We start from the raw sequence: 27,293 nt of genomic DNA on the forward strand, positions 1-27,293 counted from the left end.
AAGATTTCAAAAAAAGAAAATAGATTGCCGTATAGGAAATATTTGAAAAACCCAAGTGTTTTCAGCTCGTTTAGAAAATGGAGAAAAGTTAGGAGTGAGGATGAAGGTTACAAGGGGGATCTATTACCAGATTATGATGGTAATGGTCAAAAGCATAAGCTCTGGGTCAAATAGATTTGGTTTCAAATCCTGACTCTGCCTTTTTTTGCCTGGTGATCTTGGGTGATAATTTTAATTCCTTTAAACTCTGGTTCCTCATCCACACAAACGGAATTCTACAGGCAGGCCAAGCCCTTAGGGGCCGCTCGCACATAGTAAGCACTCAAACATGTAATCTCTTACTCCTCTGTTATTGAAGCATTGTCCCTTATTATTAACATTGTAATACATTATTAGGACTCCCAGAGTTTCTGTCACATAACACATGTCAATCAATGCTAGCTAACATGGTTGTTGGTACCTCCTATTACCGAAGCCCATGGATTCATTATCTAGTAATTCAGCCCTCAACTTCAGTAAACTTCTGGATCTCAATCTTTTTATCCCCTCAAGTAAATACCAACCTCAGCTTTTCTACAGTTCTTATGTGCTTACTTGTAAGGCCAATAAACCCTAACGGTGGCCACAGAACTATCAGCCAGTATCTGCTTAATATCTTTGCTTCCCAGCTTTGATCACAAAGACAAAATGAAGACTCCAATTTCCTGGTTTCCTTTTCATATGGAAAAGCTTTCAGGGGCTCTGAAAGGTCTTTTGGCCCATATTCCTTGAGTGGTTCAAATGCATCCTACCTTCATGCTCACACATGGGCCATTTGTTTGTGATGCAATGAACAAACCAGCTTGTCTTCTCTCTCTTTTAAAATTCCAAACACTAGGTAAGACAGTAAAGATCATAGGGAATGGCTCTTTCATGTTAAAAGAATTATTAATTCCAGTATCGTCACCAGATTTCCCCATTTCCTTGCAAAGCATTTATTTCTCTATTTTCTGTGCCCATTGACCAGGCTCTTTAAAAGCCTAACGCCAGTAGAAAGGAAGCAGATTTTTACAGATACATCCTGTCGGCCGTTCTGGGCACACAGTCCTGGCCCCTGTCTCCGGTCTGTCTGAGTACATGAGGGGAGAGAGGATTTGGGCAGCCCTCTCTGTGCACAGGAATCCCGGGCTCTGATCCTGATCAACAACAAAGCTGCACTGTATTCAGTCCTCTCTCCCATTTCACTGGCTGGGTCCTGTCATCTAAAAATGACCAGGGTGGTTCCCTGCACTGGGCTCTCAGTGAAAAAGGCATCTCAGCAACCAGGAGGACGTTGACTCTGGATTCTAATTCTTACTCACAAATAAGCCAGCAGAGCAAATTCAGCCCTTCTGCTTGGCCTGGCCTTATGAACAAGGAGGCAGTAAGACCAGTACCCTTTCATTCACAAAAAAAGACATAAAAAGATTTACTTTGAACTTGTACTTTGAATTACACACCATGAAAATGCAACTGAGCACCCATTACCACTTTGGTCTAAGTGGGCATACATTTAGCTCCTAACCCTCTAAGCCATGGATCCCTCTGCCTTCCCATCTCTGACATTGGAGGTAGACTGTAGAGGACAAAACAAAAACAAACACAAAACCCCCCACATAAGCCCCATTATCCAAAAAAAAATTTTAAAGGTCATTGAGTAGACAAAATCTCAGAGAATTGAGTCCCTCGAGGATCCATAAACACCTGGGAGCGATTCTTCTTGAAATTCTTCCACTTTGTGAAGAAGCTCTCCAGGTGTGGTCCCTCACCCCCAGCATCACCTGAGAACTTGTTAGAAATGCACATCCTGAAGCCCCACCCTAAACACACTGAATCAGCTCTCTGTGATTCTGAAACCTGCTAAAGTCTGAGAGGATAGAATATAAAATAGGTGCACAAAAAACAAAAAATAAATAAGTGATGACTAAATGGAAAGCTTTGGCTCTACTGAAACAATGCTCCAAATAACCTGCTCCAGTTAATGGCTGAAAGACACTATAGTGTGCCCCTTCCGTTGGCTGATGGATGCTGGGGCACACACTGTCATGATCTGGCTGAGGCCTCTGCCCCTGACCCACGGTCCACACCCCTCATTGTTTATGACACTGTGCCATGGAATATCCTGCTAGCTGCCTGGGCCAGGCTCTTGCTGGCCTCCACAGCCTCGAACATGCCCTCTTCTATGGCTGGACTCTTTTCCTCTCTTCTTTTCCCCAATGCTTTACTCCTCTTTTTGTATAACTAAACCCTACATATGTTTTCGGAAGTCACTTCCTCCAGGCAGCCACCCCCTGGCAGATTCCCACAGTATCCTGTACATCTTCTTTCAAATGCATCCCTCCCTATCTATAGTCCTGTTTACTTGTCTCCATCTCTCACTCGCCTGTTCTGTAAGCTCTGTGGGCCAGAGGACTCATTTATCTCATTCACTGCCATATCTCCAGCACCTTGAACAGCGCCCAGTGAATTATGTAATCAATCAGTCAGTGACTATAAAATAATCTGTATTTTTACAATAGATAATATATATCTATTTTATTATTTATTGATTTTATTGACTCCTAAACATCAGTAATCGACCATAATCCTAGAAAAGAGGACTGTGGATATATAAAACAATAATTCACCATTTTTTCCCTTAACTAAACTACTCCTTGGTCTTTTTATTTTTTTAACCATATGGACACTTCTGAATATTTTCCCCTGGTTGGAGCACTGCCCCGCTGAAAGCCTGTGTGTGAATGCCTACTACTCCTTTTACATGCCAGGTAAGAAGAAAAATGAGATTGAATATTAGATTTCCATGTAAATAGAGAAAAATGTGTAGAAGATCCAGGAATGCAAAAGGTACCTCTTACTTTGTATTTGCATACTCTTCATGGATTCAAATTTTTGCCAGCTTGACTGGGAAATGGCCAGAGTCCCAGATAACTGTCAAACCCAGTACAACCCTGAGCTCTGGACTGAAGCCCTGTTGCTGCTCCCACAACATCCGAGGGCCACCATGACCCTTTGAAAAGCCCACGGTGTTGTCAAGACACCAGCTAATGCATAAGATGCTGTACCTGTCCATGTGGTTTATTATAATCAGTCAAACTGCCACTGACTGAGCATTTGCTCTACATCAGGCCCAGAGTGAATATCCTTGTGGGGTGCCTCTTGCAAGCCTCATAACAAACCCTCACAGCAATCTGTTAGGTCCTCTTACCACCCTCTTCCACACGTAATGCAATCAGGGCTTCGGCAGATGAACTGACCTGCCCAACAGCACACAACCCGAGAGTGGGGGAGCCCGGATTCATGCAGGTTCCAAAGTCTGCTTGACAACCACACCACACTCATTTCGTGACATTCTATCCCTCACTTATTGAAAAGCATTTCTTTGTTGATTCATTTTTTTCTATTTATTCATTCAACATATATATTTTCTGAGTACCAGGAAACATTTATATTTCATTGACTTCTTAGGCATTGGGCATACAATAATGAACAAAACATAGACCTTCAAGGAGTCTATGGTTTAGTAGTGGTGAGGTTTTTTAAAAGACACTTGGAATACCTTTTTCAAACCTACAATGATAAGGGAAGAAGAGAGTGCTGTAGAACCACATAGTAGGGACAGAGAACACAGAACTGGTGGTGTCCCATCAAACTATATAAAATGGGAAAGTCTGAAATCGTAAAAAAAGAAAAAAAGAGTGCTCATATTGCACTTTCTTTCAGTTTTTAAAGAACAGTAAATCCAAAGACAAGTCCAAATTGCTCTCTACATAGAGTAGTTGTCTATTACTGTGTAAAAAGGTTAGTGGCTTTAACAACAAATTAAGTGGCTTAAAACAACACACATTTACTATCTCAGTTTCTCTAGATCAAGAGTCCAGGCAGGGACTCTGCTCAGGGTCTCACAAGGATGTGATCACGGTGTTGGCTGGGGAAGCCATCTCCTCTGGACCTCAAATGTCCAAGAATGCGCTTCCAAGACCACATGGTTGTTGGCAGGATATTCATTACTTTCTTTATTGTATTTTTCTGACAAATGTGTGGTTTTTTTAAATTACTTATTTTTCATTGAAGTATAATTGACATACAATATGATATTAGTTTCGGGTTACAGTAGAGTGAATCAACAATTACAGACATTACAAATGCTCACTATGATAGGTCTAGTTACATCTATCACCATTTAAAGCTATTACAGTATTGTAGACTGTATTAACTATGCTGTACTTTTCATCCCCATGACTTATTTATTCCACTTCTGGATATCTACCTGAAGAAAAAAGAACACTAATTCAGAAAGGTATATGAAGCTTTATTTATAATAGCCAAGATATGGAAGCAACCTAAGTATCCATCGATAGATGAATGGATAAGGAAGATTTGTACATATGCAATGGAATATCACACAGCCATAAAAAAAGAATGAGCTCTTGCTATTTGTGACAACATGGATGGATCTAGAGGGTATTATGTGAAACAAAGTAAGTCAGACAGAGAAAGACAAATACTATATGATCTCACTTATATGTGGAATCTAAAAATAAAAACGAACCAACAAACAAAGCAAAATAGAAAGACTTAGAGATACAGAGAGCAAACTGGCGATTGCTAGAGGGAAGGTGGTTGAGGGTGGGGGAGGGTGGAAGAGGTGGAGGGGATTAAGAGGTACAAATTCCCATCACTTTCTCAAAGTGTCAGTCAAGGAAGCCTTCTTTCACGTCTTCAAACAGGCCACACAGTCCCAGCACTGGGGCCTCTGCCCTTCCCCCTGCTGTGGCCCGGCCTCCTCACTAGTCCTTGCCACCTGCAGTGGCTTCTACTCAAAGGGCAGCTCCTCAAGCAGTCTTTTTGTATGCACCTAATTCAGAGTTAGCCTCCCTGAGCCGGCCTTATCTCCTCCATTACTCTTCTCACAGTTGGCAGTGACCTTGTTTCTTATTTAAAGTTGTCTGCTCATGCTAGACCCTGGGTCCTCTGAAGGAAAAGCTATTGTCTCTCTTGTTCAGTCCTGAATTGCCAACCTACAGCAGTACCCGGCACACAGCAGGTGCTCAGTTGAAAGTTGTAAAAGGAGCAAATTAAATAAGTAATGAAATTTTCTTCCATAGACTCCTGGAAAAGCAGGATATTTAAAGACTTGAATGGACACTGAGAGACACTGAGAGCAGCCATGGACATTCTTGCCAGAGTTTCCAGAACACAACAGGGAAATGAAGAAAACGCTATCCATGTCAGCCTTGCTCTCATGGATGGAAAGGTCTTACACTCATAAATAATGAAAATATGAGGAAGCTACACCAGCCTGCCTCCTGCTTACTGAGAAGTAATCAAGACATCCCCTAAGCAGCCAAGAGAGGTGCTACAAAATAATTAGTGTTTTACCTGTGACAATGATACTCATTCAAATCTGTGTTCAAAAGTCTCATCTAATTGCATTCCAGAATGTAATTTTCTGAGGAGAAACACTGCAGGATTCCAGGAAGTTTATGCTGAAAATAAACTCAAAGCTAAAATCAAATTTAAATTAGGTTTAACCTTGAGCCTGGTAGGTTGTATAGTGAAGAATTGACCTTGCCCCAAAGTCTGACCCTGGTCTTTGGCTCCCAGGATGGGTGAGGGAGTGATCCCTAGGCCCCTGGAATGTCCTGCCTTCCAGAGCATTGTTTTCTGCCTGGGGGCTTTAGACACCAGACACTCTAACATCGTGATTTATGATAAGGGCTTTGGGCCGTATCACAACAGTCCCAACCAGAGCAACTGGATATTAAAGACATTAGCATGACCTCCAGGAGGAGCTGGAGACGATGTCGGCCATGTAGACAGCAGGTAGTTTTCCCAGTAAAATCCTGGGACACCAAAGGCTCAGGTAAACTTCCCTGATTGGAAATACACTGTGAGTAGTAAATATTGCCATCACTGCGGCCAAGAGGAGTTAATGCCAGTTTGTGACTCCATAAGAGATTAACAGCAGAGGCTCATGCTTAGCCCTTTCCTGGCTCTGCTCTTTCCCTATAATAAACTACAACCACAAGTGTAACAGTATTCAGTGAGTTCTGTTAGTCCTTCCAGCAAATTACTGATCCTGGATGTGATTTGGGGAATGCCTCTGAACTCGTGGGGTCAGAAGGGAGGGTTGTCATGTGTGGACCGTGTTCCCTCCACATTTGTAGTTGGCTAGCCAGCCATACAGTTGCTCAAATTCTCTTCAAAGGGGAGCCTGCCTGCTAAGATAGGTCCCATGTGTCTTTGTTTCTTCTTTAAATGATAGTGTTTCTCTCTTTCTGGTATGAAAATTTAAACAAGAGATGATTTTAGATTTGGATACAATGATGTTCCAAGCAACCCTGGACCTTTCTAAGTGTACTTATGTATTTTTCTTTCTTTGTTTTCTTTGGCCCCAAGAAAACTGGATTAACCTGGAGGGCCCTTCAGAGCTGAAATACAGGCAGTAGGAAAGCAGTTTAAAATCTTTCTTTTGGGTGATGTTAATGGGGCAAACAGGAAAGAATCTACCTGTGGCTGACATGGAAAAGAATAAATGAAAGGTGGAGGGAAATACCACAATGAGGCTTTGATTCCAAACTGGCAGAAGGCTCAGGGCCAGTGACAAGGTAGAAGGGGTGTGACTCCTTAGTGAGAATACTGGCTGGTGCCCAGGCACAGGGTCAGTTGGCCATGGCAAGATCACCCCACTGGAGGTCGGCTGCTGTGCCTCCCGAAGAGGAGACTGATTTGAGGTCCTAAGACCACTGAGAAAGACCAACACAGAAATATTTATGGAAGAAAATACCACGTAAGAAGATATCAAGGCCAAATCCCAGCTGAAGGACAGAAGAGGAGCTGGGAAGTCCAGGTGGCTTTCAAGTGAACTGTGAGTAGGCAGAGGCAGGTGCTAAGGTCCAGAGGCAGTCACAGCAGTAAGCTCATGCAATAAGAAGTGCGGAGACAGTTTTTGGAGAATTGAAGGTGGACCAGAGGCTCTGCTTGCCCTGACTAGTCTATTCCCTGATAGGGCAGAGATGTGTGCATATTCTGAGTGTGAGGATAACAATCTAAGATGGAATTGAGGGTAGCAGAAGTCACAGTTCAGAGAGGATGAAATTGGGAGCGAGGCTAGGAGGGGAGCTAAAAGCCATTTCTTTCCAGGGGTGACTTCTAGGGGTGATGCTGGGTGAAATACAAAGTGTAGAAAAGACATTCCCCATTTCCCTGTGAACCTAAAATCCAATGCTGGAGAGACGATGGCAGTGCAACATAGAATAGGTGCTAAATAACGATGAACACAGTCAGCATATCCAAGAAACTAAAGAAAGAACATTTATAGTGGCCTGGATGAGACCTGAACTGCACCTTCGGCTTAAATTAATGTAGAAAATGGAAGCATCCCAGGCAAGGGAATGATATGGACCCAGAAGCAAAAATGCACGTTGTATACTTAGATACATTGAAAGCAATAGCTTAGAGCAGAAGTTAAGAGTGAGAGGGAGAGCCAGAGAGCGAGAGGGAGAGTGAGAGAGAGAGAGGGAGTACTAATGAGTAGGGAAAACAAGTTAAACTTTAAGGGTGGACTTGTAAGGGCCAAAGTCTGATAGGTGGTCCAACTTAGGTGTCTACTGCCACCTGGTGTCAGCATACCTTATTGACAGATTCAGAGGGACTCTTCATCCTAAAAGATTAGTTTGCCAAAAGAAAAATAAAAAGAAAGGCCTATAATGTCACTCTTAAAAATAAACACCCCATTTGATTTAGGACTGTACTTCTAATGGCAATTTGAGACAAGTTATCAGAAGATGTAAAGAGAAATGTTCTAAGCATGTTCTTCTTTGAAGCAAGGGAAGATTGAGTTAATTTAATTATAGAATAGCAGTTTGCTTTATATGACTTTCTAATACACAAACACATACACACACATGAAGTCTATACTCCTTGCCTGATCTCTTCTCTTGTTTTATTTATTAAAAAAAATTTTAACGGTTTTTATTTATTTTTGAGAGACAGAGAGAGACAGCATGAGCAGGGGAGGGTCAGAGAGAGAGGGAGGTACACAATCTGAAGCAGGCTCCAGGCTCTGAGTTAGCTGTCAGCACAGAGCTCGACACGGGGCTCGAACCCACGAACCATGAGATCATGACCTGAGCCGAAGTCGGTTGCTCAACCGACTGAGCCACCCAGGTGCCCCTCTTCTCTTGTTTTACAATAAATGATTAGTTTCCTTTATAGGAAAACACAAAGTGGGTTATCCACAAAGTCTGTGATCTTCTGGAAGGAAGCCACTGTCAGTCTCGGGACACCAGTATATCCAACACCATTGTGCTATCAAAGTTCCAATATCCTCCTGCAGTACCTCCCACCTCCTGCCTCCCGGTACCTCTGCGGGAAGGACACATCTGTGAATCCTCTGGCGTTACTTCAGCTCCTTACAGCTGTAAAAACCACAGCATGGAAAGAAAAGAACATTTCCTAGACTGGGAATCCCCAGACACTTTCCCATCCTGAACAAGTGAACAGAGTTTTTGTTCTGGTGAATTATACCCCATTAAGGAGAGCAGAGCGGGGAGAAGAGCCCTGAGATGACTTTGTGGCCGCTCACACTCATTCTTCTGACTTCTCTGAAATGTGGGCCTGCCCTGACTTAAGAGCCCTGCTTTATTGGGAGGTTACACTTTCTTGTTACTATTTTATCCAGGATTTGGGTCAGCATTAGGGAAAAAGCGCATTGCTGTTTCATACACAGGGGTCTTCTATTTCCCCAGTCTGACCCAGAGTCCAGTCAGCCTCTTTGCCTCTCCCCGGCCCTATGCTGCCAAAACTTTTCTTCAGCATGGCCCAAGGCAGCAGTGGGGAGCAGATTTGATGTTGGCTGCTGAGGGTCTGCAGTGGGTGGGGCAGGGCCTTGGGGCCCGCGGTGGCAGGGGGGGGGGGCATCTGCCTATTCCCCCTGGAGGTCTCACCTGGCATCTGGGCCAGGAACAGAGACGGCAACATGAGCCAGGGAAAGTAAGGTGAACAAGAGAAATGAGAAAAGAGTCTTGAAAATACTCAACATTTTCCCCTTGGGGGACTCTCTATGTGAATCCAAATAGAATTCAAATGACTTTGCATCAATTTTTCCACAGAACACTACCTTCCTAGCTTCTAGGAATTTCTCCCTCACACACCAGTGAAGGAGAATGCAAAACATTATTAAAGGGAATTATCTAATTTAAGGACAAGTCAATTAGCAACTCTAGGACTTAAGACACATTACCGATGCAGCCAGCTAAAATTTTTATGTGATTCATAATTAAATTACCTTGCACCTAAACATATCTGATTAATAAATTAAACCAAAGTATGCTGATTACAAAGGTTAAATTAATATTTAATTAAATATCACATTTTTATGCCAAATCAGCCCTCAGGGGGGTAGAATTGATTTGTGAAGAAAAATTTAGCAAAACCTAAAAAGTTTCCCAAGGGAAGAAAAGAAAATTTGCACTAATTTCTTCCTCATACAGTTTTTCAAGTTTATAGACAATAGTTTACTATTTAAATTGTTGAATTGGATAAAAGACCAAAATAAAATAAAAATAAGAATCTTAAATATTAGATATCTCAAACGTAAATTCTAATTCAGAAAAATTAGAATTATTATGTTTACTTTATAAGAATATGTCTCATATTTATAATAGAATTTGCCCTGTGGAATTTATAATATAATTAAGAAAACCCAAAAAAGAGACCATTTCCTCAGAGAAATGTTTTCTTTGTTTTCTCCCTTCTCCATTGTCACAAATAGAGTGGTGTTTGGAAGGATGCATTTATGTGCTATTTACCTTATTCTTTGTCCTTAAGAGAAATACTCATATTTCTTTGGAAGGTAAGGGGGAAATACAAGGAATCAAATTCATACACAATTTATGTATATGACTTTTCATGATATCAAGGCAAATCTCTTTAGTCCTGTAATGATTCAAAAATAAGGTCACAGTCACGGTCATGCCTATGTTTTTGGATTCATTTTAGAAATTCCACCAATGACATAAAACATACAAGAAAAATTTACATGAGTGAAATATAATATGATTGCCATTTTCTCTTTTATTCATTTTAATATTTTTTAAATGTCATACAATGAACATATATTACTCTTATAAAATGTTTTTATTTTATTTTTTTAAATTTTTAAATGTTTATTTATTTTTGAGAGAAAGAGTGTGAGTGTAGGAGGAGCAGAGAGAAAGGGAGACAGAATCCGGAGCAGGCTCCAGGCTCTGAGCTGCCAGCACAGAGCCTGAGGTACGGCTCCAAACGTGAGCAGGGAGATTATAACCTGAGCCAAAGCTGGATGCTTAACCAAAGGAGCCACCAGTAGCCCCCAAAACCACATTTCTAAAAAGGATTGCAGGGTCATCTGGGTGGCTCAGTCAGTTAAGTGTCTGACTCTTGGTTTCAGCTCAGGTCATGATCTCATGGTTTTGTGAGTTCAAGGCCCATGTTGGGCTAGTGCTGACAGCAGGGATTCTGCTTGGGTGTTTCCCTCTTTCTCTGCCCCTCCCCCCTTTAACTTTCTCTGTCTCTTTCAAAATAAACAAATAAACTTAAAAAATTAAAAAGAAAGGATTGCAATGAAGTCTTCTCTTTTTAAAAAAATTTTTTTTTATGTTCCTTATTTATTTTTGAGAGACAGAGAGAGACAGTGCGAGAAGAGGAGGGTCAGAGAGAGAGGGAGACACAGAATCTGAAGCAGGCTCCAGGCTCTGAGCTGGCTATCAGCACAGAGCCTGACACGGGGCTCAAACCCACAAACCGTGAGATCATAACCTGAGCCGAAGCTGGACGCTCAACCAACTGAGCCACCCAGGCACCCCTGAAGTCTTCTCTTATACTATCTCATTTAGTATCACCAATGAGAAACAGTTGACTTTTAAATTTTTCCATAAATTTATCAGCAAGAATCTATCCAATCAGTTCTCAATGATGTAAGCAGAAGATATCAGCAATCAGAAAGTGGCTAAGCGGAGGACAAGATCCTCCAGGGCAAGGAAGGGACACAGGACAACAGCACGCTGTGCTAGTCCTGGCTGCCTACCATGTACAACATGGCACTGCCTGTTGACCTCCGTCCTTGGAGGAACAGCCCCACCAGGCAGTTACTGTCATACTTATGCTACAGGTAAAGAATCTGAAACTCAACTAGCTACCAGGCCACACAACTAGAACATGGTGGAGTTAAGACTGGGTCCAACTTGGCATCATCCAACACATTCTCTGCCCATTGCTTCCTAAAGCCTCTCAGAGGTTTGGTCCTCATCGGAGATATCATGGGAACATAACTGCCTTTCCATATTGACCTTGTTTATCTTCTTTTTCCTGCTATCTGTATGCTTGAAAGAAAGAAAGAAACCCAATATCTATCTAACACTGGCCACTCTCACTTGAAAATACATAAAGACACGCCTCATGGTTGGGGCATGAGGGCAGCAACAGGATGTGTGATAGGCAGGGTTCAGCCCTGCTCCCCTCAGTTCCCCTGCCTCTTCCAAGACAGAGGGGCTGGCCATGGATGGGTGCTCTGCTGCTACATCATGCACGGCAGAAGGCGAGCTCAGCTCCCACCACCTCTGGTGCTCCAAACCTCAGTGCACAAGGGTCCCGGGAGCATCCTCATGAACTCCCCCAGGCTCTGCACATCAAGCCCCTTCCACAAACAAGCAACCCCCACTCTACTGCTGTGGTGGTTGCAGCAACTTCCAAGGGCAGAAGGCAAGCATCTGCCTGGCCACCCAACAATTCTGGTTCTCTCTGTCCATGACTATGTCATTTCTCACGACTTCTGCCAAGGTGTTCATCATATTCCTGTTTGCGGTCCAGGGACCACAATATGAAATAAATCGCCAAAGGGAAAAGAAATAGAAATTCGCAAAAAGAGACTAATCTCTGCAGCCCTGCTCTCCAATTTTTGTTTTCAACCACATTCCTTTGAAATGAGATAAAAATCAAAGGTGTAGAGTATTGGGGCCCTGGGAGAAGTACAGCCTTTACTTCTACGTTCGGTAGAGAAGGGTCTAATCCAAATCTGCAACTGAGGCAGGGGAGCTTCCAAACAAGTCATTATTGTTGTTTATTATTTAATTTAATTAATAGAAGAAATTACAGAAGTCATCAATTACATAGCATTTGGGCACATGCATTTATGTTCATAATCTCACAAAATCTGAATAATAACCCTTATACCTACCTTAGGTTCTTTTATTATCCCCACTTCACAGACAAGCAAATTAAGGTTTAGAAAGCTTAAATAAGTGCTCAAGGTTGTAAAGCTGGGCTGGATTTTTAGCCCCAGAAGACCACAAAGTTCTTAATTGCTATGCTCTATTGCTTCCCCTCAGACTTTCAAGTGATGGATATTTAGAGTCCAAACAAAGTTTGGTTTCTCTACCCAGCTCTTTAACTCACTCCAAAGTCTTACATTAAGATCTTTCAATTTAAAAAGCCACACAGGAGCACCTGTGTGGATCAGTTGGTTAAGCATCTGACTCTTGATTTTGTCTTAGGTCATGACAGTCTGTGGGTTCGAGTCCCAGGGTGGGCTCTGTGCTGACAGTGTGGAACCCACTTGGGATTCTCTCTGTACCTCCTCTGCTCATGCATGTTCTCTCTCTCTCTCTTCCCAAAAATAAATAAATAAACAATTTTTTAAAGATCTTTCAATTTCAATAGACAAGAGTGGGGTCAATCTAGGGGGTGGTACAGGAAAGAGGAAGAAGGGAATCCAGAAATCCAAATTATAACAGGAAAATGGCTTGAAAGAGCTAAACGTAGGAGTTGGAGCCAAATGGTTTGGCAGACACAGCCATGTTTAGGCATATATGATGACAGGGACAGTCCTTTTTCCACTCCACTTTGAGCTGTCTTTGTAGAACTTTATCTTTTATGTCCAAAGATCAAATAAAAAAAGATCACATTTAACGAGAACTAGGGGAAATAAACTGGTGGCAATTAAAGAGTAAAAATAACTTTTCTGTGGCTTCAGACCACAGGAGTTTTCTCATTTTAAGAGGCACAGGCAAATCACTTAAACAAGGCCTTTTGGGCTGAGTCTTCTCATATTCCCTCCCATACCCATGGTGGTTAAAGTTACAGACAGTCATAGCTCTTGAACCCATGGAATTATGTAATAAATGGAAGTACAACCAGGCCAGACTCATCAATTCACAAATTCAGCCTTGCAGCATGGAAGAAAAGGTTATGGAATCCATATTCTCAATGAGAGACCTTCTCTCTTCCATCTTCAAGTTTTCTTTCTACTCTCTCCTAACTTTGAATGTGAAGTCTCATAGTTGGCCAAGATCTAAATATCCTCATTTCATTGCTTTGTTTTCTACCTGCAGATTTGTTTGAGACTAGACCATGAGGCAGACCTGAACTGTTCCTCAGGTCTTAAATGACCAAGCTCATTCAAACACCCAGTCAGCCAGAATTATTTGAGATTCCCATCTCTGTCCTATATCACTGTAGTTTAGACAGAATTTGAGAAGCACTCCTTAGTCTTAGAGCCAAGCTAAAACCTAGAAAAATCACCAACTTCCCAGTGAGCCTACAGACACAAAAACAGAATGATCTATACGAGAAAGCTCTGAAATACTCCCTGCAATTTCTTAATTTGGGACACAACGTGGGACTTAGTCAAAATAAGATTGGTCTCAACATAAGAAAAAAAAGTGTTTATCATGTGCATTGAGGACCCATGTTTTGTACACTAGAAGATTTCATATACTCTAATTCAAGGTCAAGTCAATCCTAGGTCTGTAACCCAAACCATCCCCCAAAACACTGTACTTACCGGTAGAAAGTGGCATAGTCCACAGTTGAGTGACAGGTCTGAAACTCCCAGGATTTGAGTTTCTGGCATTCTCGATGAGCTCGGAGCTTTACCTTCACTGTCCCTTGACACAGTTCAGGCACTGGTTTTCTCCGAGGTCTGTTGCAGAACTCGTTGGATTCTACCCTCCAGGACTCAGCAAAGTCATCCACATCAAACTTGAAGTTTCCATCTCCACCAATTAAATCGTCACGTTTGTGTCCATTGTAGTTGCCACAAAGACCACAGAGTTTGCCCTTGAGGTGAGGGGCAGCCATGACTTCGACAAAACTGTCTCCATCCCAGGATATTTCCAAACCTGGAGGAAAAGGAAAGGAAAAGAGGATCAACCACTCCTGAATCCACCAGTAATTCCCGAGTGCATGTATGTAAGGACACAATATATATGACTAACCTCTAACAAGGAATAGTAAGTATCTATCCAAATTCCTGTTATTGCTTAATCTCACCATATTAAATGTTATATGATATTACATGAATTACTTACTTTTAGGGGTTTAGAATTTTTAAACTGTATAAAGTTTGTCCTTACATGATACCTTATGTATCCGGGCTTGCCTTGTAGAGGACTATGCACTGACCATGCTCCTCCTCCAAGGTTTATAGTTTTTCCCTTTCCTATAGTAATTGTGTTGGTCCAACTTGTGCTGTCATTTATCCAATGATAAGTGAAATGTGGAAATGGAAAGATAACAAAGATGATAGTTTTTAAAGTACTCTTTTTCTTTATCCAAAAGTCCACCATGTAATTATACCAAATGTCAAATGAAAATTTCCAGGTTATTTGTTATAGTGAAAGTATTAAGATAATAAATATATAGCTTCTGAATAGATCCTATTCAAAGGAGAGCACTTATATAAATAAAAATGTTTGCCTCATCATTGTTTTACAGACATCCCTGAGACACAGATGTGTGTTTAATCAATGTTTCCTAGGGTTGAGTTGTTGTGGAACCCTTCCAACCTTCATAGCCCCAAGCTGATCATAAACTTCAACATTTGAGAAGGCACTGGAGGCTACCCGGCCATGGGGGAAAGTTTCTCATGTGCTAGATAGAATCAGAAGGACAGACATTCTTGTTCACCAAGAAAATAATCTTCACCCCAGAAGGTAAAAAATACAGGCTCCTCTTAGTTTGCTGAACTGACCATCTAAAATATTGGAGGCTCTGTCTGTAAATACTCATATTTGTTTCAGATATACTGGCCCAGGACTTCCAAGATCCATGAGCCAATGAAATAAGCCAATTGAATAGTGGAATGTCTGTATCACATGTAGGACAGCCAGGCTATGCTGTCACATAGCACAGATCAGTCTGACTAGAAGGTCAAGAGGAAATGTTCCAATATATATGAATATATCCCGATATTATGTAAAGGCATTGTGCATTAGATAAAGTTGAGGACTTTTATGCAAAGCCTTTTGAGGTTCCTTCCAGAACAAATGACAAACTCTTCTGATCAGAGTTTTTCTTTCTGTCTCAAGTGTGTGTTGGAAGCTTTTCTTACTGTTTTCCTGATAATACCCTGGTAGTGGCTCAGTTTCTCAGTGAATGGATGAAGTAGGTACCAGTTCTGTGACATGAACACCAGGAGAATATCTACAAGAAGTTGATGTTCACTTATGCCCTGGGACTTCTCCTTATTCACTATCTCCTAAGATTAACAACCTAAAGAAAAAGTCTCTTTTTAACAGAAAAAGAAAAAGTCTTCCCATGTATGTGTTTTTAAATCTTACCTTCTTGAATTTCTAACAAAATCTAGTCTTTCATTTAGCATTTTCTAAGCCTCTGGAAAAAGCAACTGACTTTCATCTTAGAAGACCTTGCAAGATTAGGTTGGTGGACAAATGTCCAGCAGATGCTCAGAAGTTGGGGGTAAGGCAGTGATGGGAAAGAGAGGGCCAGAGGAGGGGGGAATGGATCTTCTCTGGATATGAAATTGGCATAAGACAAATTCAGAGTGATGTAAGATTAGTAAGAAATGCCCAGAAGTAAGATTCTAAAGCCAGTATTCCCTAAGTCAGAACATGATCCAAGAGGAGAAAAGGCTGGCCAAATAGCATTTCAGTGAGTAGGCCACACAACTGACACAAGAAGGAGTTACAAATACATTTTAGGGAGTTATTGACAGAATAAACCAGTGTTCTGAAACTAGGTTTCTCAAGAAATAAACAGAAAGGCCCATATGGAAATCACTGCATGGTAAATGAAAGAAATGGAAATGTTCTTAGTCCAAGGCAAATGGTAGAGAAGACTTCTTGGTATGGAGAAGAAGGTGGATTCAGAAAATTAAATAGAGTTGAGTAAAGAAGCAAGAAAGAAAGTCATACAAAAGTCCCTCTTAAAGAGAGACAAACCAAGAAACAGACTCTTAACTACAGAGAACGAACTGATGGTTACCAGAGGGGAGGTGAGATGAGGGATGGGTTAAACGGACAATGGGTATTAAGGAAGATACTTAATATGAGCACCAGATGTTGTATGTGAGTGATGAATCAGTAAATTCTACACTTGAAACTAGCATTACATTGTGTTTTAATTAACTGGAATTTAAATAACTTGGAAAGAAAAAAATCTCTCTTAGGAGTAATTTAGTGAAGAGAATAGAGCGATGGGACAAGATGATCAGAGAAAAGACACACTGTGAGATTATCCACACACTGGACTGACCTCCTCTGTGGATCTCTGTGAGATAATGGTGTCACCTCCCACAACTACAATTTTCCTATAAAGTGATTTATATTTCTTCATACCCCATCATCCAACACATTATCTGGCACCTAGCATACACTGACTAAATGAATGAATTACCCTGTAAATTGATACATTTTGAGTTGAATCTGCAAAGCCAAAGAAATTGTGAATTTCATGCTAGTTAAAACACTGAAATAACAATTTTGAAAAAAGACAAGCAAACTATAATATGATTTGTAATAAACTCTCTAAGGTATAGGAGAAACATGACCTCACAAGCCTGTAGCCAGGCAGCTGCCCAGCAAGAGAAATGAGGGAAGAAAATCAATTCCATACAACATTTGAACTTTTAGAGCATAATTCCAAAGACTTTCCATGTTGGAAAATTTTCCAAACTGCAACTCTCTTTCCTAGACAGTAGGCAAATACTATTCTTCCAAATGCCACAATGGTTGAAAATTTATATCCAAAGGATCTCCAACATTATTACTGACAATGATATAACAAATTTGAGAGTTTGGGCAACTGAGTTCACGTGAAATCAACTCACAGTGGAAAAGCCAGTCATTATGTTCTTTTCATGCAAGGGACTGGTAGTCTATCACATTCTGGTAAGATGCAGACCCCCTGTTTTTAGTAAACTCTTCTTAAACTCTTGACCTCTAAACCATAATATATGGTTCCAAAAGTAAAAAAAATAATTTGTAATTCACTCTCTTTTCCTCTTCTTTTCTTTGTTATTATTATATTAAAAGGATTTTCAGGGACCAATGCTAAGGGACTTATCCAACTACAGATGGCTTTGTCTATTGCTATATCATATACATATGCGTTTGCATGATTATTATTACCCTCTGTATGAGTAAAACCCATGCAAAGTAAATTACAATCATGACAGGCCAAAAAAAATGAATAAGTTATAAATGAAGAAACTGCACTTCCAAAAGACATTTTAAATAGGCATCTTAAGAGATGAAAACATTGTGGAAGTGTTTGAGGGGGCTGGGGTTAGTCCTTTCGACAGCTGGGATGAGTTTCCCAATTCCTCTGCACGGCAAACTGGGTAGAAATAACTGGCAGAGTCAGAAGGCCAAAGCCAAAGCACATGTCCCATCTGGAGGTGTAAGCGGCAGCCACATTCCTTCCACTGCATAAAGCGCCTTCCAATTATCCCTCCTCACCAGTGAATGTTTTACTGACTTGTTTTTCACCCTTCAAATGAAGGCTCCACACCACTAGTGTAGAGGTTGTGTTTTGTTTTGTTTTGTTTTGTTTTTTGAGGAAGAGCAGTCATTGTTCTTTTATTTTGTTGTTGTTTTTGTTTTGCTTTTTTTTGTCATTGTTCCTTTTGCTGTTGTCCAACTTAAAAAGAGACGAGGTACAAACTCTATAGACATACCAAAGTGACGCTTAAAACTTGATGGTTTTTCTGTTCAGATTTTATACCAAAGGAAAAAATATATATATATATAGTCTCCAGGTTCATAAAGTGTAGAACTCTACCAAAAATAAAATAAAGAACCACACTCCCACGTGTTAATGCCTTCGGGTGGAGCTGACGTAACTCTCTCAGGTAGAGTTGATGAAGTGAACAGATGGCAGAAAGGAAATATTTTTAAATTATTCACTAAGTGCCAAGAGTTGGGGTAGAAGTGTGATGGGGGTGGGCAGTGCTTTCTCCAGCTACTAACCCAGCTCTGTGCCCTCTGTCCCACCCCGGCTGCTCTTAGGTAAAGCACTACAGCCTAATCCCACCGAGCCACCCAGCCACCTGTGCTCCTCTGCCAAATGATTCCGTCATGAAGTGCTGAGTTCATAAAACACAGGGGCAAAGAGTCAGTTCTCCCTACTTCCCATCTGCTGAGCTGTAGGCTTGATACTATAAACTGTTATTTTGAAAAAAAAAGTTCCCTCTGATCATATGAGGCTTATGAAATTTAAAAAATAATCTATGGGAGAAGAACACTCCCAGGACATACTGTGATATTTTAAGTAGACAATCAATAGGTGATAAAAAGAAAATATCCCTAAGGCATAGTACAGACTGAGATTGGTCTTAAGAGAAGACTAGTGTCTGGAAATGGAAGTGTTCCACTCAAAGGATCGTCTCAAAGCAAGTTTAGCGCTCAGAGGAATCCAGTTCTCTAGGAAGCAGGAAGTTTATGCTACGGAAAATTTTCAGCTGGGTATTCAGGGCATCACATGACTTACTTGCATTGTGGTAAGAGAGCTGGAAAGAAGGAAGGAAACTGTAAAACTGAGTTCAAGGCCAAGAAGAGTGAAATCCGCTAATCTAATTATGGTGTTTATGATCTATTATTATTTTCTTAGCAGCCTCTTCCTTTCACGCATTTTTACAATGTGGAGTCCTGTCAAGAGCACACTTATTCCGTGAGGGGTTGTCAGCCATGAGCGGAACAGTATCGAACCTCCTAGACGGTTAGCAATCTTCGAGTATCCAGGATCCCTTTAAAAATTGGGCTGTGGTTGACCAATAATTTCTGTATCAGTAAAATCCATTGTGTTCAGGTGGATCCAAACCGATAAGCAAGGTGCTTCTAATTAGTGCTGCTGAATGATGAGTTATCTTCTGCACAATTTACAGAGAGCCACAAACTGTAGCCTTCATTAAAGGAGTGAGCTGAGGCCCACATCTACAGAGGGACGAGGCATTTGAATAAAACAACAGGTGTCTGAATTGCCTGAAGAGGACTAATCCCTCTCAAATTGAACAAATAGGTCTCTTCACACCTGCTACATTCAAAGTGAAGCTGGGAATCCTCCCTTTATAGAATGTTCCAATACATTAATATTTAAATTTTTCTCACTGCCACCATGTTTTGCTCCCTAAATAAAAGCTCCCTAAGCGTCTCCTTGGCTTGCCGCCTTTGTTTAGCTAAGCTGGCATTCCATAAACTCAGATCAGTTTGTCAAATGTATTTTGGCTTGAACTGAAGCAATTAACAGGGTTCTGAAGTACAGCGGAGAACAGGCTCTATAGTGCCTCCAAAGTGTCTGCTTTAGCAAATATTTCCTTTTTGGATCCATATTGTCGAAAGAAACCAGAACGTAATTGACACTTTTACACTGTTAAATTTTCATCAATACAAAAAGCGGGAAATATGCTGATTTCCTCAAGTATCATGCTGACAGAAAGAGCACACATCAGGAGAACATGCAGTTCAATATCCAATCAACAAATAATACATATTAACCAAAGGTAGCATAGAAGGAACCATGATATAACGGAATGTGTAAATGAATTCATTCTTTGGGGCTGCAACTGAAGGACTGAGTTCTGCTTCTAAGGTGCCTCTTTAGGTAGCACCCCGTAGGCAAGAATTTGAGCTTTTACTGAGCCCCTAGGAGGAACCTGCTAGAAACCATGCAGTTTGGCCTGGGGGGATGTGTCTGCCAGTGGAGTGAAATAGAGGGTCCAGAGGGTCTCAGGCAACATAAGATGCTGAGAAAGGACAGCGGCAAGCAGCTCCGTGTACCCAGCCTGGGGGACAGTGCTTTCAGAGCAACCTAAGCATCTTCCAGTGGAGCCCGTGGTTCTAGCCATCAACTCAGGGAGTACCTTCCCCAGGGTCCAGAATGGACAGAACTGCTGGTCACACAGCCACGCAGGCTCCCATCTGCACACCCACACACTTGTGGTTTACTTTTGAGGATTCCACCCCCACCCCCTTTGGACAGATGCTAACAAGAAAAACTCTCTTCCTCACAGATGTGAAACTGCACATTACTGGCTGAGCTGGGAAAACACTGACAATTCCAAGCTGGACACCATTGGCCTAAAACTGCAACAAAACATGAAAAAGAAGTTATTTGGAGCACAAGTGCTATTTTTGAACGAGGAGGTCAGGGTGGTGTGACTGGTGCGGGACACATGGCTCCATGGTGTGCAGATTTCTCCAGCTATTTTGTGGTATCTTCCAGGTCTGGGTCCGAAGCCCGGTGAACAGGGATGAGGCAATGCCTGCAGCAGGAACACTTCCCTGCCTCTGGGATTTCCTCGGCAGAAGAGACAGAGCGCTGCTGTGCGGGCTGGTGAGGCAGAGGCAAGAGCCAGAGAGACACAGAAGCCCACCTGCTTTGGTCGTCACTTTCAGGAGGTAGCCATCCAGGTCGATGTGGAAGTGCGGCGCCTGGCAGGGCAGCGCGATGCGTGAGCCGTTCCAGCGCACGGTCAAGTGCTGCTGGAGGCTGACAGTGCTGGCGCCCAGCACCAGGTCCACCGACTTGGTCCAGGAGAAGGAGCGGGTCCTGCGCGCGTCGTTCTTCACCAGCACCTGAAAGGGCGAGGCAGGGGAGGAGCAGTCTTTCGTCAAAACGTACTGACACGTCCCCTGAAAGTTAAATGTCCGTCCGTCAAAAGTGTTGTAGTGGGGATCTCCGAATACCGTGCAAACGCCGGGCTCTGCGGATGAGTGAGAGACAAAAGCAGGTCATAAACAGAGCAAAGGATTCAAAGAGAAATCAGGGGTGCCTGCAATAAACCTGGAGGGGCCACCTGCCAGGTGAGGGAGGGTCTTAGCAGAGATGCACTAGTGGAAATCAACTTTAAAAAAAAAAACACCAACTGGCTGTTTTAGAAGTCTGTGCCAAATCTTATTAGGGCATGCAATATTTCAGGTGCTTTTATATTTGAAAGTTATTTATAACTTTTCTAAGTTTTAAGCCATCTCTATTTTGGAGCCTTGATGTATGTCTATGGTCTTAACATAAGGGATGGAGAAATAAAACTAAGGTAATTTTGTAAGCAGAACTGGGTTTACTACATAACACATATAAAAAAAACCTAACCAACTAAATAAAAGGCAGCAACATAAATGACAATACAGCAAATCAATAGTATTATTTCCATTTAACTTCAAAAACATGTGGAAACATGGTATTCTAAATGTTACTCATGGGTTTCAATTTTTTATATTCAGCACCCATGTGTTTACTAAGGACAAATAAATTGAATTGCCAAATAGACACATGTTTAAATACCACTAGGAAACAAAGTACAAATAAAATTAATAGCCTCTATTTATTTTTTACAAATATAAGGTCCAAAATTTGATTTGTGTATCAAAATCTAAAATTGGGTAAAAATAAATTGTAAAACCCATCATTTCCTAGATTTAGGACATTCTAACACATTCATCACATCAAAATACCCCTCATTTAAATATCTGTGAAACCCAGGTAAAGTTTTACACTTGGGGCATGTCAAAAAGTTTTACAGAAAATTAAACATTATTTCTTTTTCTAAACAATATTTGGCATTGATTTGTTCTCCATGTAAATATTTTTTATCTGTTTTCAGGGAGGTATGAACAACCAGGAAATGAGTAATTTATTTAGATAAAGCAGCCCACGTGATGAAAGAACTATAATCAAAAGGTCGATTTCCAGTTAACACCAGCACAGGTCAATAATAAGAAATTATCTATAAGCAATTGCTTTGAATATGTAAGGGAAGAATTAAACGTCAACACAGAGGGAGGATGTGCCAACTGAGCTGATAGGACCAATGGGCTCCAAGGCAACCATGTGCTTGTAATTTGTTAAGTGTTTGGAGAGTAATGTTGTTTTATGTTATTATACATTATGTCATTACTTATGTCAATTACATTTGACTCCATATAAATCACATGTATTTGCAATTTGGTAAATTAACTGGCTGTTCTAAGTTAGCTTTCCTTGTCAATATCTGATAGAGACTCAAAAAGATACACTTTTTTTGTATGTGTAGGATAGTGTCAATGAACAAACAATTCAAGGAATATATAAAAGGCACTGCTTGAGGGAAGAGGGTGAAAGATGTGGGTGGAGGAGAGAAGCTTTGAGAGCTCAGCAACAAAATTTTAATTTGCCCCTCATTTCTGTTTCTTTTGTGTCTTTGATCGGTTTTTTCCTTGTGAATCCAATTCCGCCCCCACCTTCCAAATCCTATATCCACCTCCAACTGGTCTTCTCACCTATCTAACCAACCTATAATGCATGTTCCAGTCCTTTCTCCACATGAGTGTCTCCAAAATTGTCCCATCACACATTTCCCTCACATTCTAACAAACGGAATCTCTCCCCGGCATGACAATGGTGTTTCTTTGGTTGACAGGGGCAAGGCAGTTCTTGGGACACCTCAAGTAGCATCAGGAAAATTATAGTTCTGAGTCAATACTATCACGTGCCACAAAGAGACTGCTCACATCACCACCAGATGCACCAAATTCAAGAGAAGGCTTTTTCAGAGTTCTTAATACACTCAAGAAAACCCAGACCAATTAAGGTTTTTGAGCTTTTGGGTTTGAAACAGATGAAGCTCAGCCTGAGGGGGCCAAGGCCCTAATGGAGGAGCGGAAATACTCCAGAAGAAATCCTCTCTCAGCTGGGAGCGGGAAGAGGAAATGCCTACACCTCCTGCCGAGAATCTGCAATTGGCAATCCCCTTCTTGCACCAGGGACAATCCAGGGCTTCTGCTGGCTTCTGACAACAACTGCATCCCAATTATTATTAATAAAACCAGTAAGAGCTAGCACCTACCAAGAACTCCCTATCTCCTCTAGCACTATTCTACATGCCTACTGATCCTGGATACATCGTAAGAAAATGGATAGATTGTCTCCCAACATTAAACAAACAGCTAAGCCCCTATAGTAAATCCATTAACATGAACTATTATCTGGTCATTGAAAATGTTTATGAATAATGTTCACAACTGAGGAAATACTTATGACATGTTAAGTGAAAAACAGGAAACAAACTTCGGTCTACAGCATCATCTCAATTGTGTTAAAATAAATACACACACACCCCCAGACTGTAAACTGTGCTTATTCTTGGTAGTAGAACCATGAGTGATAATTTTTTTCCTTTCTTCCTTTTGCTTTCCTGTTTTTGTTTTTGTTGTTATTATAACTTTGTTTTTCAAGTCAAAATGTGGGCACCTATAGATAAGGCCAGTTAAGTGACCAAGCAAATCCTCAAAGAAGCAACAGAAAATATACAGCCTATGGTAGCCCTGGGGAAGGCTGAACTTACTCATAGCTGGGCAGAAAGCAATGAGGGACATCCAGGGGGACCAGGCGAGGGAAATCATGTGTGAACAAGGCTGTCAGGATAGATATTTTTCAAGAGGCCCTAACTCGTGGAAGAGAGGGGTTTGGAGATCAGAATGATTTTTCTATGTAACAGCAAGACAGAAGAGGCCAAGAAAATTTCACGAGTAGGAAGATGCCTGAGAAGTATGTGTTGCATTTGAGGACATTTGTATCACGAGCTAAAATAATTTTGAAACCTTGGCCCTTTTTCCTGGCGCCTCAAGGTCCCCATGCCAGATCGTGCAGGAGCAATGAACACATGCACTGGGGGATGGCTGGGAGTGCGAATCTCAGGGACACATGAGCTGCCTAGCTGGAAAAGACAAAAGTTAGACAAACACTGAAGGGACACAAAGGAACACTGTAAGCTCATACCATCTTTCTTTCCAGCAGACCCAGTGAAATGAGCTGCAGTCCAAAATGTCCAGATGTCCGGTCACACTGCTCTGGAAATCTTGCAGTGATGGTTAGAGCTAGATAAACGGACCGTTCCATAACTAACATGTTTGAATGTCTCTAAGTCAGAGGATGGAGAGGAAAATTCCAATTTACCAGTAGTGGTATGTTTTTTCAGAGTCCTTTAAACCAAATCATCCAATGTCATTTTTGGTTTGGTTTGGTTTGGTTTCCTTATATGTGTACAATGTCTAAGCATAAAACAACATTAGAAGTGTATAAACCCAAATATTAAGAGTGGCGTTTTTTTCTCTCAAGTAATAGAATTATGTGTGACATGTATTTTCCTCTTCCTTGTTTATGTGTATTTACATGATTATTTACATTACATTTCATTATTTACAATGACTAGGTATACTTTTGGAATAAGAATATTTGTCTTAGAAAATTAAAAACACTGGATTAAAAAACATCGCTTTGATGTTCCATACTTGAATAAGACTGCTATGAGAAGTAAGAGAGTTAGGCTGCTTCTAAAAACATAATTCCAATATTTTTCTCTTAACCTCATCAGGTACAGGTATTTCGTCCACTAGTATATTTATTCTAATGAAATGCCTTCCTTCTGAGAGCAATGATTATTCTCAAAACATCCGTCAAAGGAAATTTAGGGAAAACGACACAACTCCATGTTATAAAGAAAACAAAAGATCAGACTCTAAACCCCTCCCCGCAAAACACAACCAAACAAAAATAGAAAAGCATAAGGAAGAAAAAAAGTATCATTTATACTTCTGCAACCAAGAAATAACCACCATTTACAACTCTGTGTGTGTGTGTGTGTGTGCGCGCACACGCGCGCAGTGTGTATGTGTATTCTAACACAGTTAAGATTATCCTGTACGTGAAATTTTATTTCCTCTTCACTTACCATACCATAAGATCTCCCCAGTCATTAAAATCACTTTGAAAACATAGAAAATGACTCTCATCCTCAGTTCTTTACTTCTACAAAGAGGACGGTTTCCCCTACTCATGGCAGCACAGCACCAAGCAAATCAGCACATTTCCAGAAGTGTCTTAACCACGAGAAAGTCTAGCAAATAAAAAATGGCTTTAAACATTTCTTAACACAAATTGCAGGGAAACAGGCCCTGTGGGACTCTGGGTCCCTGGGTCGTGCAGGACATCCCAGGTAGGTAAGATCTGTGATGATGTGCCAAATGTGGGTAAAGAACCAGGAAAGGCTGGGATTAGGAACACTGCCCTTAACACAAGCCCTCATGCTGTAGGTCTAGGCTCCTCCTAAATACGAGGTAAGCCTCTAACATAAAAAGGCTGTGAGTGCCCCAGCAGGAACTGAACTTCTCTAGCAGGAGGCTCTGGCCTCACACACAGGTGTCCCTGACAGCTGTTGCCCCACGGACCCCAGGGGCCAACAGATGCTCCACCAAGTGGCACCCGGATTCCTAGGAGACGTTACATCTTTGTCTTCTTAACTAAAAATTTAATGTAACTTTACTGTGTGAGTGGGGGTGGGGAGAAAGGTGAGCAGAAAGCCAGCAGTAGGTTTCTTTCTACCAATCTATAATTCACCAGATAGACTGACATATCTATATAAGAAAAACTGATTTTCAAAAGTTGAGTAGGTGCCTGAAATTAATATATATATACATATATTATAAAATAATATACACTATAAAATAAAATATATATTTTTTTTAAGTTGAGTAGGGATACCATTAAGAATGTAAATTTCTTTTCACATATTTTCCATAAATTTCCATATATTCACCAGCTTCATACAGAAGAGCAAACAAAGTAGTCCATACCTTCAAGATCTAATCCGAAATACACCTAACCCCAAGGCCATGGCTGACTTCCTAGCCCTCCCCAATGGAGCCCAGTGCTTCTCTACCTCTCACCTGTCTCACACTTGATAGTTCACAGTGCATGGATCCTTCACTTTCTAGTTTAAATCCCAACTCCCCACAGTGCCTTCCCCAATGCTGCAGCCGAAGTGTCTTTTCTTCCCTCTAAGTCTCCAAAGCAAAAGTGACCTATAGTTCAGATTATCTGGGAAAGTCTCAACTTTAAATGATCTATCCTATAGACACATTATGTTTTTTGGTTTGAGAGCTAAAAATATCAACACCAAATCCACCGCAGGCTTATGATAAATCAATTTCTTCCATAACTTATAGTTAGAATGTATGCTTAACTCACAAACCAGGTTTTACTCCTTATATGTAAACTCTGTTCTCAGTGCCTGGCACATTGCCTTGTAAATTAGAGGTATATACATATACACTACACGGATTCTTCTTTACATTACTCACAACAATGCCTGCTATAACACATATGAGGTATCCATAAATATTTGTTGAATGAGTGGGTTAATTAATTAAAGAATATGTTTTAGTAGGAAAAAAAAACTAAACTGCCCACACTGAACTTACTAAAATAGATGGGTAATGACTAACACACAGCAGGTTATCAACAGGATTTTGCTTCATCAGTTAACTAATTAAATAAGTAATTAATGCTCTAAAAAAAAGGAATTAAGGCTGCAGATGAAATTAAAGTTGTTAATCAGCTGACCTTGAGATGGAGAGACTTCCCTGGGTAATCCAGGCAGGATGAACATTATCACGTGTCCTCAGAAGTGAAAGAGAAAGGCAGAAAAATGAGTGTCACAATGACACAGCATGAGGCAGACTCAACATGCCATTGCTGTTTTGAAGAGAGAGTAGGGTCTCAAGCCAAAATATGTGGGTAGCTAAAAAAGGTGGAAAAAACAAACAAATATAGATTCTCCACCCAGAGCTTCCACAAGAAACACAGCCCTGCTGATACCTAGATTCTGCCCATTCAGAACCATGTCAGATTCTGATCTTCAAAACAGTATGTGTTGTCATAAGCCACTAAGTCTGCAGTAATTTGTTAGAGCAGCAGTAGGAAACTAATGAACTTAGCAATAGCCAAGGCAACTAGTCTAAAGTGACTAGTTCATGCCAGGAACCATGCCGGATGCTTTCCACATTTTCACTATCCTCTTTCATCCTCACTACTTCCCTGCACGTTGTATATTATTACCCTAATTTCTTAGCAATGAGTTTAGAGATGTTGCCATGTTGCCCATGGCCACTCAGCCAAAAGCAATAAAGACAGAGTCCAACCCAGCTCTGCAGCTCTGAGGCCAGTGCCTTCCTCATCACCAC

The 27,293-nt window shown here is 41.0% G+C and overlaps 1 protein-coding gene across 1 annotated transcript in view; it reads right to left on the reverse strand.

The window, feature by feature from the left end:
* The window catches only part of BMPER (BMP binding endothelial regulator), a 241,870-nt gene that overhangs the window by 54,155 nt on the left and 160,422 nt on the right, over positions 1-27,293 (reverse strand). The window contains exons 12-13 of the mRNA XM_029918394.1: positions 20,672-21,001; positions 13,844-14,180 (exon numbers count right to left, since the gene is read on the reverse strand). Coding sequence (XP_029774254.1) covers positions 13,844-14,180; positions 20,672-21,001 — 667 coding nt within the window. The remainder of the gene's footprint in view (positions 1-13,843; positions 14,181-20,671; positions 21,002-27,293) is intronic.

The sequence above is a fragment of the Suricata suricatta genome, chromosome 2 (assembly GCF_006229205.1).
Source record: "Suricata suricatta isolate VVHF042 chromosome 2, meerkat_22Aug2017_6uvM2_HiC, whole genome shotgun sequence".
Lineage (NCBI taxonomy): Eukaryota > Metazoa > Chordata > Mammalia > Carnivora > Herpestidae > Suricata > Suricata suricatta.